The 11,840-nt window shown below is 54.8% G+C and overlaps 4 protein-coding genes across 4 annotated transcripts in view; 1 reads left to right on the plus strand and 3 right to left on the minus strand.

The window, feature by feature from the left end:
- Positions 1–1,265: 1,265 nt before the first annotated feature.
- VDBG_07096 (conserved hypothetical protein) lies at positions 1,266–4,426 on the minus strand (the record flags this gene model as incomplete). Its single annotated transcript, XM_003002479.1, has 9 exons — positions 1,266–1,515; positions 1,568–2,566; positions 2,625–2,817; positions 2,885–3,018; positions 3,072–3,235; positions 3,287–3,728; positions 3,782–3,901; positions 3,970–4,129; positions 4,279–4,426. The coding sequence occupies 9 exons, from the start codon at positions 4,424–4,426 to the stop codon at positions 1,266–1,268; spliced, it is 2,610 nt and encodes an 869-aa protein (XP_003002525.1).
- Positions 4,427–6,576: 2,150 nt separating this feature from the next.
- VDBG_07097 (high-affinity methionine permease) lies at positions 6,577–8,892 on the plus strand (the record flags this gene model as incomplete). The annotated part of the gene is made up of 3 exons (XM_003002480.1): positions 6,577–6,769; positions 6,837–7,603; positions 7,865–8,892. The coding sequence occupies 3 exons, from the start codon at positions 6,577–6,579 to the stop codon at positions 8,852–8,854; spliced, it is 1,950 nt and encodes a 649-aa protein (XP_003002526.1).
- Positions 8,893–9,103: 211 nt separating this feature from the next.
- VDBG_07098 (predicted protein) lies at positions 9,104–9,544 on the minus strand (the record flags this gene model as incomplete). Its single annotated transcript, XM_003002481.1, has 1 exon — positions 9,104–9,544. One exon carries the CDS (start codon positions 9,542–9,544, stop codon positions 9,104–9,106), a length of 441 nt encoding a protein of 146 aa, XP_003002527.1.
- A 1,327-nt stretch (positions 9,545–10,871) lies between these two features.
- VDBG_07099 (mRNA-capping enzyme subunit beta) overlaps positions 10,872–11,840 on the minus strand; it is a gene marked incomplete at both ends in the record, with an annotated part of 2,777 nt that continues 1,808 nt past the window's right edge. Inside the window, 3 exons of the mRNA XM_003002482.1 lie at positions 10,872–11,045; positions 11,109–11,594; positions 11,646–11,761. Of these exons, the coding sequence (XP_003002528.1) occupies positions 10,872–11,045; positions 11,109–11,594; positions 11,646–11,761 (776 nt within the window). The remainder of the gene's footprint in view (positions 11,046–11,108; positions 11,595–11,645; positions 11,762–11,840) is intronic.

The raw sequence follows: 11,840 nt of genomic DNA on the forward strand, positions 1-11,840 counted from the left end.
TTTAAGATGAAAATTCTTGCTGGCGCAACGGGGCAGGCCTTGGGGGCACATGGGTAAACATGGGGGGTAAGGCGGTTCCTGTGGCCAGGAACCCCCCCCGTCGGCGTCCTCGGGTGCCTGTTCCAAGCTGGTCTTTTGGTCTTTCCCCGCCGGCAATCCTTGAAACCGCTCTTTCGGCCCGTCCCGCTCGTTCCCCCCAGAGAAATGTTTGTTTCCCAAAAGCGGTAGTTTTTCGAGGCTTTTAGTGCCGAGTGGTTGAACCCCTCCGATCGTCCCCGTCCTCGAGCCCCGACAGCATACACGGGGGCTTCGGGTAAAAGTCGAGCACCGTCTCGTTTCTTATTGGCGTTGTAAACGGCCTCGAACGACGTGTACCAGTGTCGCTTCGTCGTAGTGGAACGTCGGCGCAAGCTGGTAGCCGTTGCGGATCATCGAGTCGGTCATCCACTGTGAGTACGGAATTTCCGGGGACCGCGCAGCCGCCGCTGCCGTGGCGAGGAAGGCTAGCGTGCAGGCTTTCATGGTTCGCCTTCTGCTCTACCCGTCCAATTCCTTGTTCGTTTTCGTGCGGTCAAGGAAAGACTCAGGCCGGAGACGCAAGATACCTTTATGTACGACGTCTGGATCTCGGGCATTGCCTTCTCTCTCGGTCTGAACTTGCCCGGCAGCAAGAGCACGCTTTGACTTGAGAATGTTTTGCTCCATTGCCTTCCTTGAAGAAACCGTTACATGTGCTCTTCTACACAGAACATGCCGAAAGTGGCAGCTCCTTGCCAAGGATGCGACCCCGCAAGTTCCACCGAGTTGTGGAAAAACATACTCCGGCCCCAGATCAGCGTCGCGCATCATTTATAGACGTGGGGTTCCGGCCGAACATCACCGTCCTGTCGGCGGGGGGAGGGGGGCTTTTTTGCGGAGGCCGAAAGAACGAGGAGGCCTGTACAACTGGTGCAGCGGAACGGAAGGACGCCCCTGTAAGGATTAGCCTGAAGGCCTCCCTAGCTACATGAGTGAAGGATTCACGAGTTGCAGCATCTCTCGAGACCGTGAGAGGTGCGCTTAGAGGGATGACCAGTACCGTGCCATCTATCATGAGAAAGCACCAGATCAGACAGTCTTGGCCAAAAGATAGATGTCAAGGCCAGTGCCTCATATACTGTAACACCGACACACACATGCACTGGACATAGAAATGGACACGTTCTCATCTTAAAGTTACTTTGGGTATTCTAACAACTCGCCCACACTCTTGAGCTTATCTCTCCTCAGAAAGGGACCTGGCTACTCAAAGTTCCATTGACGACATGCTGTTGAGACTCATACCGCGCCGCGTGGTACTGATTCGCCCGCTGTCTATACCACTCCTGAACTTCACCCAGAAACCCCTTGTGTCCTTGTTTGAGACACCTGTTGAGCTCTGCTTCTGTCCGAGTACTGCATCTGCACTGCGCGGGCGTCCCACCAAATACCGCCCTTGATGCTGCGTCGGGGAATCTGTCGTATGCCAGTCGGTTACTCGTTCACAAAGACGAGGGATCAGAAAGGGAAAAAAGGAAGCAGTACGTACTTTATGCTGAGTCGCCTCAGATTCCTCCATATCGCCTCGTCGTAGCCCCTTTCCTCCCGCCTCCCAAGCGCAAGTTTTGCGACATTCCAGTCAGCCTCGCCGTTGGTGCTCTCAAATCGACGCGCTTCCAAGTCCACGCGCCCCTCCCTCTTCTCGAGGGCCGCGATAGTGCACGCGGCACCGTCACGACCGGCACGTCCGCAGTGACAGCGCGCTGGGTTGATCACGGCGTTTTCATCGTCCAATGGTAAAGCAACGAAAGACCGCTTGCCGGTTTGCGGGTTTTCGGTGAACAGGACCAGCAGAGGCTTGGGTGGCCTGCGATGGAGCGTGCCTCCGGTGGTGCGCCCGGCAATGGAAACAGTGACAGTGTGCGCATCACTGCCACTTGAGCTCGTGTTGGACTGCGCTGTCACTGAAGCGTTGCTCGACATGCTAAACGTCCGGCTGTGCACCGTTGATATACTTGAATCGCGAGCTGGAGAGCGGCCGAGAGGCGGCGACTGGGCATAGGACCAGCCGGGAGGGAAGGCATTGGACGCCGGTGGACTCCCAGCAAACGGCGAGAGCGTCACGCTGGGTTGCCTCTGAGGGGGGGGACTCCCATAGGCTGCTGATCCTGAGGCGACGGGTCGACGTGGGATGTTGATAGGGTGGCGCGGAGATGCACTAGGAGGGTTCCGCTGGACGCCAGGGTTCGGCGAGGGCGGCGAGCGCATCGTGCTGACGCGTGATGCACCGCCGAAAGGATCCGGTGTTGTAAAAATGCTGTCGACATTGTTTGGAGAAAAAGGCAAAGTACCGCTCATGGGTGATGCAACGAGGGTCGAAGATCGTGACGGGGCTTCAGTGGGCGCTGATGTGGATGCATCAGCTGCCACGTCAGCGCCAGTAACAAGTCTACCATCCAGCTGCTTCGGAATCCAGAGTTGAATGCAAGCCTTCTCAACAATGGGGTCCCTCCTTCCAGATATGATGAAGCTCACCAAAGCGTTGAACCTTTGGAGTGTCAGCAGAGAGATATCGTTTGGGGCGCATGCGGCGTCTTAAGACATACTGAACGTGCGATGCCCACGTTTTGAATCCCGTCACAGCCTGTTGGAATTTGAGGATGTCTTTGAGGTTCTGGAATGCCAATCTGGCAATTCTTTCATCTCGTCGTAGGATGACATCCATGCCCCCTATTGGAGAGGGCACAGCATACAGCGGGTTGATGGTGACAGTTGAGATGTCAAAATCAATCGTTTCGGCTGGAGAATAGAGCACGTTAGCAATGCTGCGTATCATAAACGAGTCGTGTAGATATCGAGAACATACCCTGGCGGCGCGCTCGTCCTGCAACAGGCTGCTCGACGCCTGTTAGGTTAACCCGAAATCGCCTGTTATCTGCTCCCATTCGCCGCAGCAGCTGGAGGTTGCGCTGCACGTTGTTGGCTGTCCCGTTCAGAGGCCTGGGAAAATAAGTTCTTGTGTTGTCGCATTGCAGAATGCGGGGTAGACGTACACCTCTAAGACTTCTTCCATAAGTTCGTCCCGCGTCACAACGTCGATCAGCTGCGGCAGCTCTTTTTCAGGCCAAATTTCGAGCATATCTCTTGTCAGGCTCATGACATCTGGCGCCACAAGTTCTTGCCTCGGCTCGAAACGCTCGCATTGGGACGAAAGGTCCTGCATCTGATGTCAGCATGTGTCTGAAGTGTATCACCTTTGACAACTGACATCTTCCAGTTGTTTGACGTATGACGGCCAATGCGACTCGGGAGCAGGCTGCTTCAACTTGGGCGATTCTCGGATTCGCTGCATTAACCAGACACATTTAAGGAGGTTGATGTACTGCTCGGGGCGCGGTACCCTGTTCTCGACTAACATGCCAGAAACGAAGTCGCGCGTCGAGTTGCCATAGTGTAGAACAAAAGCGTCCGCCATTTCCTCAAGATCCAGATTCATGTCGTCTTCATACTCAAGCTTCTCTTGCATGGCCGCTCGCCTAAAGGCTTCGCTCACGCGTGGTGGAATCTCAAGCATGTGAATATCGCGGACTTCTTGTTGGGCGAGCGCCTGCTCCATGTTGGGGACAAGAATACCGATAAGGCGACGTAGATCAACGTGTACAGCTTGGATCCTGTCTGCTAAGTCCTGATGAACTCGGCAAAGAAGGTCACTGTGAAGTCGTCAGTTCCTTCAGAAGGTTATGTGCCTACGGCCTTGACTTACATCTCAAAAGGCTTCAGAACCAGGAGAACTTTGGAGTTGTGAAGCAGCAGCCTCTGACGCAGGCGATCGGCATTCGGCTGTACAAGAACATTCCACTCAATGTTCCGCACAGGACCGCCGCTGAGACGGTTCCGAGTGTTCGTTTCGACCAACTCGTAACATTCTTGCAGCGTTTATCCGGTAGTCACCCGATGATCTCAAGGAGTGATGCCTCGTCCCATCTGACAGGCGTATTGTAGGCGCCCTGCTCGCGAAGTGACTGATTTGCTTGAGCAAGGACTCGACTCAGGATGTTGAGGTTCTCAGCCAGGCCTTTGACATCTCTGCCAAACTCAAAGTATTGTCTTGCTGGTCAGGGGTCAGCATTTGCCCTGATAACTTATGCCATTGCGCGTTGACTTGGTAGAGTGGAGAACATCTCGGGGCTAACAGTGAGGGTAGGGATGTGACTACTAAGTTGGCCGCGGGCAAGGCACTGCGCGGGGTACTCGAAATACCGAGATAGCGCAAAGTCGCATTCTGCCGGGATGCATAGCACAAAGGCAACTTACTTGCGTTATGTTCGTCTTGCCAGCCGTACTGGTAAACCTGCCAGGCAAGTCTTCCAAAGTTGATCAAGTCGCCTGCTTGAACGAGACCAGCCATGAAGAGGTGTTGGGCTCCTTTAAGGAGCGACCATGCAGATGGTGTCGTTGGTGATACCAAGGGGATTTCCAGTCGTGTCAGATGCGGCAAGCAAAACGGAGATCAGGAAGGAAAGACCAGGCACAAGAGAGAGAACGAGAGAGGGTGGAGGGCTGGTTGTGATTTTCAAGGGAAATGCTTGAACGTGGAGATGTCACACGCGCATACGGGGCGTCGTCATTCTCCCGATCAGCACGATGCGGGTAGGGGTCTATCGGTCTCCAGGGCAGCACTCAGCTGGACTTTGCACGTAGCACAAGGAAAGATGGACGAGGAAAGGCAACGACCAGACCAGGTGTTCGTTCGATCTGCTGGCAGCGCAGGACTACCAGCCCGTTGGAAGTGAAGCCGGACAGGTCCGTCAAGGAGACCTTGTGGCTGAGTCGAATAGCCGCGTGCGCCGTTTTCGAAGATGGATGCGAGGCTTAGTCTGTAGGGTCGGTGTGTTTCTCGGCCGGAGGCATGCGACGAGGAGGGAGAGGGTGACAGAGAGAAAGGATGGGGGCCACGCCAGAATGAGGCGAGCCGTCCCTGAGTGCTGGGCGATGCAGGGAGACCACTATCATGTATTCACCCCAGTCCGGGGGGACGCCGGCCCAGAGGTTCCGTTGGGGGCTGTTTGAACAGATATGCGGGCTGGAATCCTGGCAAAACCACGCAAAGTGGCTACCTAGATAAGTAGCTCATGTAGATGGGAGGCACCTGAGACCAGAGTCCCGGGTCCTGTTGTAGTAGTTGCCTGAAACCTGACTCTGTTCCTGGCCGATGAATATCGGTGGGGACCCTGTACGACATGGTGCGGTGATACAACCCGCGCCTGGGAAACAGACCATGGCAAGTGACGTGTCATGAATGAGTGTGCCAACAACTCTGGCACATCTGGGTAGGTCTGGGGAAGAGGGGCATGAGGGAGGCTTAGATGCTGTGAAGCCAAGGTAAGGTCAGAGACAAGAGGGGAGACACGAGACATCTGACGAACAGCGGGCGGGTTGCACATGTCCCGCCCGCAGCTTGTTCCAGCGATAAGGCGAGCGAGCAGGTGCCATGCCAGGGTCTCTGCAAAGACGAGGCAAAGCAGGAGCACCCCACTACCTACTGTACCTCTTTACCTTGGTAACAGCGCAGCAGGTGTCAAAGTGGTAATAAGGCAGGCAAGAGCCAGGGAGACAGTCTGGGTCCTCGCTTCCCAGCACGGCAGACGACCAATAGATGCGGCAGACACAAGCAGCGGCCATTCCCCTTTCGTCCTTAGCGGTTCGTGATGGTAGCGCCTCCCCTGGGAAACTTAAGCTTCGCATTGGCCCGCCAGTGGAGGTTCGTCTATCCGTTGTGGCAGTGATCTGAAAGCTGAACAGCTTGTCCTCGTCCTTCTCTCCATAGCTCCATGCATTAGGCACACCGAGAGCCTCTTCTGGCGGTCAGGCATACCACCGCCCCCTCAAGCCTCCCGTGACAGCAACTCCCGCTATCGTTTCGGACATCGCCTGCATCAACCAGTCTGCCTTCCGTTCGTCGCCTATTCGCTCAACCCCTCGACGATCACCTCGTCGGCAAGACGCCATCTCCCTGATCAGGCTTGGCTTCATCGGATGGCACCACGGCGCAATGTTCAAGGGCAGTCCTGCTCCCCAATGCCATGCAGCACCCAGCGAGGCATACTCGACAGCGAGGCTGTGGCTCCTGTGGCGGCATGTCCTGCCTCCCGTCTTGCTTCTCCTGGATTGGTTCGGCTTGGCCTGCCTTGCATTCGACTCATAATTTTGTCTTGTGACCACCATGTGGCAGCCCCCAGTCACCCTCTGGAAGCTGGATGTTCGGCACGATTACTGGCCGTCTGCATATAGCACAATGTCAAGGCGTTCCACCAGCGAGCGCGGCCTGAGCCATGCCCGTCAACCGACGTGATTTACATAGAGATTGCTGCCCACAGAGCCTCGCACTACGAGACGCGCCTCGTTTCTCTGTTCATCATCTGCGCGCTCCTCTTCGGGCTCTGACGTTCCATACTCTGGCCTCTCCCTCTAGCCTTTCCATGAGAGACTGGCCCATCGCCACACACACGCCGCCCACTCCTTGACTGGCAGGCCCATCTGCTCTGCCTCGTCTCCGTCATGGATGACTTCCCCAGCTCTGCTGGCATCCGGCAGGAGCCAGCCCGAGATCGCGATGCTCACTCAATAGATTCAGATCGAGCTGATCTCTACGACGAATCCAATGGCAACGGTATCGTGACATATGCGCCCAAGGAGCGTTTTCGTTTGGGATATTTCACTGTCAGCTGTCTGGTGATTAATCGCATGATTGGTGAGCTTGTCGCACTTCTCATGATGCGCTGGCTCTTGGGCTAACCCGTTCATCTCTCCTCGGCAAGGCACCGGCATCTTCATGTCGCCCCAGCGCGTAATCCAGGGAACGATGAGCACTGGCGCATCACTGCTCTTCTGGGTCGCCGGGATCATCTACTGCATCTGCGGTACTCACGTTTACATCGAATACGGCCTGAACATCCCTCGCTATGTCATCAATGGTGTTGAACAGAGTGTCCCTCGAAGCGGTGGAGACCTCAATTACCTTCAATACGTATACACGAAGCCCGCCTATCGTAAAAACACCGTTTTACTTTCGACGTGCATCTTCGGCATCTCCTTTATCATCCTGGGCAATATGGCTGGTAACTCGATCAATTTTGCGCATCGCGTTCTGCTTGCTGCAAACGTTCAAGACCCTTCCAATGGTGCTGTGAGGGGGATTGCCATGGCCGTCGCCACCTTAACCTGCTTCATTCACGCCATCTCACGTCGCGGGGGTCTCTGGCTCAATAACACATTGGCTATTGTGAAGGTCGGCATCATGCTGCTTATTATCATCACAGCGGCGTGTGTTGGTGGCAATGCTCTGCCCAAGACAGAGAACGTCTTCACCGACAATATCTCCGCGGATAACTCGTTCCGAGGCGGGTCGAACCAACCAAACGGCTACGCTCATGCTTTTCTGGCTATTATATTTTCCTTCTCCGGCTTTGAACAGCCCAACTATGTCTTGGGCGAGATCAGCCGACCAAGGAAGAAGTTCCCACGCGCCATGAGCACGGGTGTAGGTATCGTCTTGGTACTATACCTCGCTGTGAACCTGAGCTACGTGAGTTGAGCCGTCCAACGCCTAATAGCCTCCCCGCTGACCCTTGGCCAGATGGTTGTGGTGCCCAAACTCGACCAGATCAACGTCGATCGCAGTGTGGCCGAGCAGTTCTTTGAGCTTACCCTTGGCCACCTCGACGGCGGCAGGGATACTGGACTTCGGATCTTCAACGGTCTTCTGGCAGTGTCTTCATTGGGCAACATCATTGTCATGGTACGTCGAACACTCCCATTCTTAATTTATGATGCTAAGTCTGCACAGACGTACACTGCGGCCCGTGTCAAGCAAGAGATTGCCAAAGAAGGCATTCTTCCCTTTCCCAAGTTCTTCTCTCAGAACACAGACATGAGCGTTGGTCGAGTCATGCGATGGTTCCAAAAGCACGGCATGTTCAAGTCAATTATGCGCCTAAGTTGGTTCTCGCCCGAAGAACACAGCGAGAAGACGCCGGTCGGCGCGCTCGTGCTTCATTTCGTCAGCTGTCTCGTTCTCATCTTCGCCACGTGGGGCATGAAACCCACGGAGGCGTACACTCTACTCACTTCGTGGAGTGCCTATGTTGTTACTGCCTTCATGAGTACATTCCTCGGACTTGGAATTTTGATTCTTCGCTTCCGCGGCCCGCCTCCGACGGCCGTAAACCGGGATGGCGACGAACCCAACGACCAAACCATCCCGGAAAACCCTACCTGGACAGATTTGACAGGAAAGGGCATCAACCCGGTGGTGAGCATTATCGCTGCCTCTGTATACATGGCTGGCGGCTTGTACCCAGTGATCGCGACCTGGGTGCCTCCAACAGGTCTCTATGAACAACTCACCAAACCGAAGGCGGAATGGTGGATCGTCCCAACCGTCTCATGGTGCGTCATCGGCCTCGGAATTGCATGGTTCCTCGGCTTCGTTGGTGTGGCGAAGCATATCGACCGCAAGGACCACCGCGTGTTCGTTGTCGAGAAGCGACCAGAATTTGAGCCCGCAGAGGGGTCGGGCAAGAGCGACGTTGAGGGTAGTAGTGCACGTGTCGACCCGAGGAGAAGTGGTGGGCTGGTGCAGGTGCACGAGACGGTGTACCTCAGTTGGGTGGGCAGAGAGACATTGCGACAAAGACGGCAAGGGACTGCGGATGGCGACGGAACTCAGATGGAGGAGAGACGGGAGTCAAATCTGTCACCCTATGCGGGTACCGATTTCGATGGCTATTTTACGAATCTAAATGCGACACCAGGTCAGGGAAGATACCAGTACTAGGTTTATTCAAAGCGAGTCATAGAAGATACTATATGTATAATGTCAATACCCTACAAATACATGAGACTGTTCACCGAGAGTTTACTTTGAACAGATAACGGACCCGTCTCATCTGGATGCTGCCCTCCCTCAATACAAGTCCAGCGCAAAGAGATGCAAAGTAAGAACGCCTGGAAAACGACCTTCGACAACTGATTACCTCTGCTATCAATATCGAGATCCCTTCATCTCAAGTCCGGCACGCTCCGCTCAGCTCGCAAAGAACTGCACGGCCCTGCTACGCCCCATGACGGCATGGACGTTCCTCGCTCGCAGCAGGAGCATCATGACCCTCAACATGACGGCCTGCGTCCCGAGGAACCCGATCGTGCAGTCATGGGCAATCACGGCCAGGGACACGAGGCCCAGCACGGCGCGGATGAAGGGCTGGGGCACGCGCTTGCTGCGCACCTGCATGAGCAGGAAGGAGAGCATGGCGAGGAACAGGAAGGCCTTGACCATCGTCTCATCGTTGGGCTCGCTCCAGACGGCGAGGGCTATGGCCCAGTAGACGACGGACTGGACGATGAGGCCGCTCAGGGGCTTGAGGATGAGGGCGAGGGCTTCGGTGGAGGCGATGAGGAGGGTGAAGAGGACGAAGGCGGTGGGGAAGAGGAAGGTGGCCACTGGGCTGGAGGAGTAGGTTGTCATTCTGCGGATTCCGTGGATGGGAGTTTGGTTGAGTGCCGTGCGAGTTGACGTGGAGAACGTGGGGTTTGTTATGTGATTGAAGGATTTAACTGCAACAGAAAGGTTAGATATACAAGTAGCCATCTCCCTCCAAGCCTCCTTTTTCTTTGACGACAACATCAAGTTGCTATCGGGTCAGTCTAATGCAATGTATTTTAAGCAGCTTTTGACGAGTAGCTCCTCGACAATGACCCCTTCCATGTCTTTGTCGTAATGGTAATGCGTTGTATTGTCGACCTGAGATGACTGATGTAATCTGAAGACAAAGAATACAACGTGAGGTGTGAGAAAAGAAAGATGACGGTTCACTGCTCATGCAGTCGGGTCGAGCACCGACTTGGTACTGTTCAATGATACATAAACACCATAACAAGTAAAGAGGCACCCTACCACGAGCACTAGAATGCCATTATCAGGATTCCTGGTCGAGGCATTTTGGGACTGGAGCCCGTAGAAGTCAATGTGACACAGCACGCTTCTGATGCGTGTCAAGTCTGAAAATGGGTTCATGCTGTCGAGACAATGGTATAGAGAGTGTGGAATTCCAGCCCAGCCCGAAAATGCAGCATCGATCGGAGACAGCATTGCAGTACCCGCGATCGCGCACTGTACAATGAAGGTCCAGTCAAGTCTCAGTGCTACCTTGACGAGGTCCTCGGGCAGGGCGCCGCATCTGGGCTGTGTTCGAGGCTGCAGAGGCTTCTGCTACCCACGACATGACCTACAAGCCTGTCGATGCCGCGCATATCCGCATTGCCAGACCACTGCAAGTCATCCTGTGGGTGGTGACACTTTGTCTCCCTGTGATGGGGATTCAGGCCATGAGCTCATGCCACTTTGTGGAAAGCCTACGCGTCGTGTATCGAGCCGAAAGATCCAGTCCTTCAGACTGCGGGTACCTGACATAATGTGTGGCGTGCTGTCGACTCTCACGAATGGCACATTGTCACATCACGATACTACCGGTAGTATCGTCTGAACTCAGCAGCATGCCATCAATTGCCTGCTCACAAACCCTCCACAGCCGTCTCTGTGCTACAATGACGGCCTTGCTCGCTCCCGTCGTCCCAAACACACATACACACACACACATACCTATCGCGCCCCCAACCCCTTGCCATGACTCCGCGCACACACGCCTGGTATAGAAGCCTAATGACCAGTCTTGGGAAAAAGAAGAATAAGCTGTGGTGAAAGAACAACAAGAAAGAATTTCCCTGCTCCACGATAATGCACAACCCCCGTATGCTCGTCGTACGTCATTTTTTGATTTTTCCTCTCTTGGTTATCATACAAAATCACCCGCGGCGCGGGCCAGAATGCGGATGTTGTCCACGAAACCCTCGATCAGCTCGGGGTACTTGTGGGGCTGACCGCTCGTGGCTCGCTGGCCTTGATCAATGGTCACATGGGGCGCGAGCTCAATTTCGAGTTCGTGCTCTTTATCGACGCGTTGCGTGTTCTACGTTCGGATCAGCATCAAGCATGTCAAGAAGACGGAAAACAGAGGAGGGCCAAAACATACCCCTGGACCAGGTACTGTCTGAGTCACCTGAGTCAGGTCCACCTGATAATGGCTCTGCGTGTAGCTGAGCCGGTCCTTGCTGCGATCGGGGAACTTGTTGCCGTGGCCGACGGCGATCTGCTCGAGCTCCTCAATGGGGCCGTCCCAGGCCGCTTCGAGATTGATGCTGATGCGACAGTCAAGCGGCGCGTTGGGCATGTGAAGATTAATGTCGGCAACGCGTGCTTTGACAATCTTGGCCAGAGGCTTTTCGGTTTTCTGGTCGTACGTGACGCGAACCTTGACACTGTGCTTCGGGTTGATGCGTGCCCGTACGCAGCCTGGAAGGCGGCCCTGCAGCTGGCTCGGGATCTCGAAGAACTTGTCGACTTCGCGGCGATGCTTGTATTGCACCTGTACACGGTCTCTGACCCGAGGATCAGGATTCTGAGGATTCGTATTTAACACCTTGTCGTTGAGCCACTGGTTCATGCCCTTGTGTTGAGCCTAAAAAGGAGTCAGCGACATTCATGACGAGAAGACTGTTGGGCCACATACCGCTGTCATGCTGCTACGAAAGGCGATGCGGCCCGTGTCGTGCAGCAGGCAAGCCGTCGTAACGAACTTTTCCACGCGCTCGTTCGTGTCCTTGTCAATCAGAGTTCCCAGCTTGGCTTCAATTTCAAATTCAACACCGCGATTAGCAATCTCGCCCGAGTCAGGATTGGCGACGACATTGAGGTAAAGAAGAAT

The sequence above is a fragment of the Verticillium alfalfae genome, genomic scaffold (genome assembly GCF_000150825.1).
Source record: "Verticillium alfalfae VaMs.102 supercont1.9 genomic scaffold, whole genome shotgun sequence".
NCBI lineage: Eukaryota > Fungi > Ascomycota > Sordariomycetes > Glomerellales > Plectosphaerellaceae > Verticillium > Verticillium alfalfae.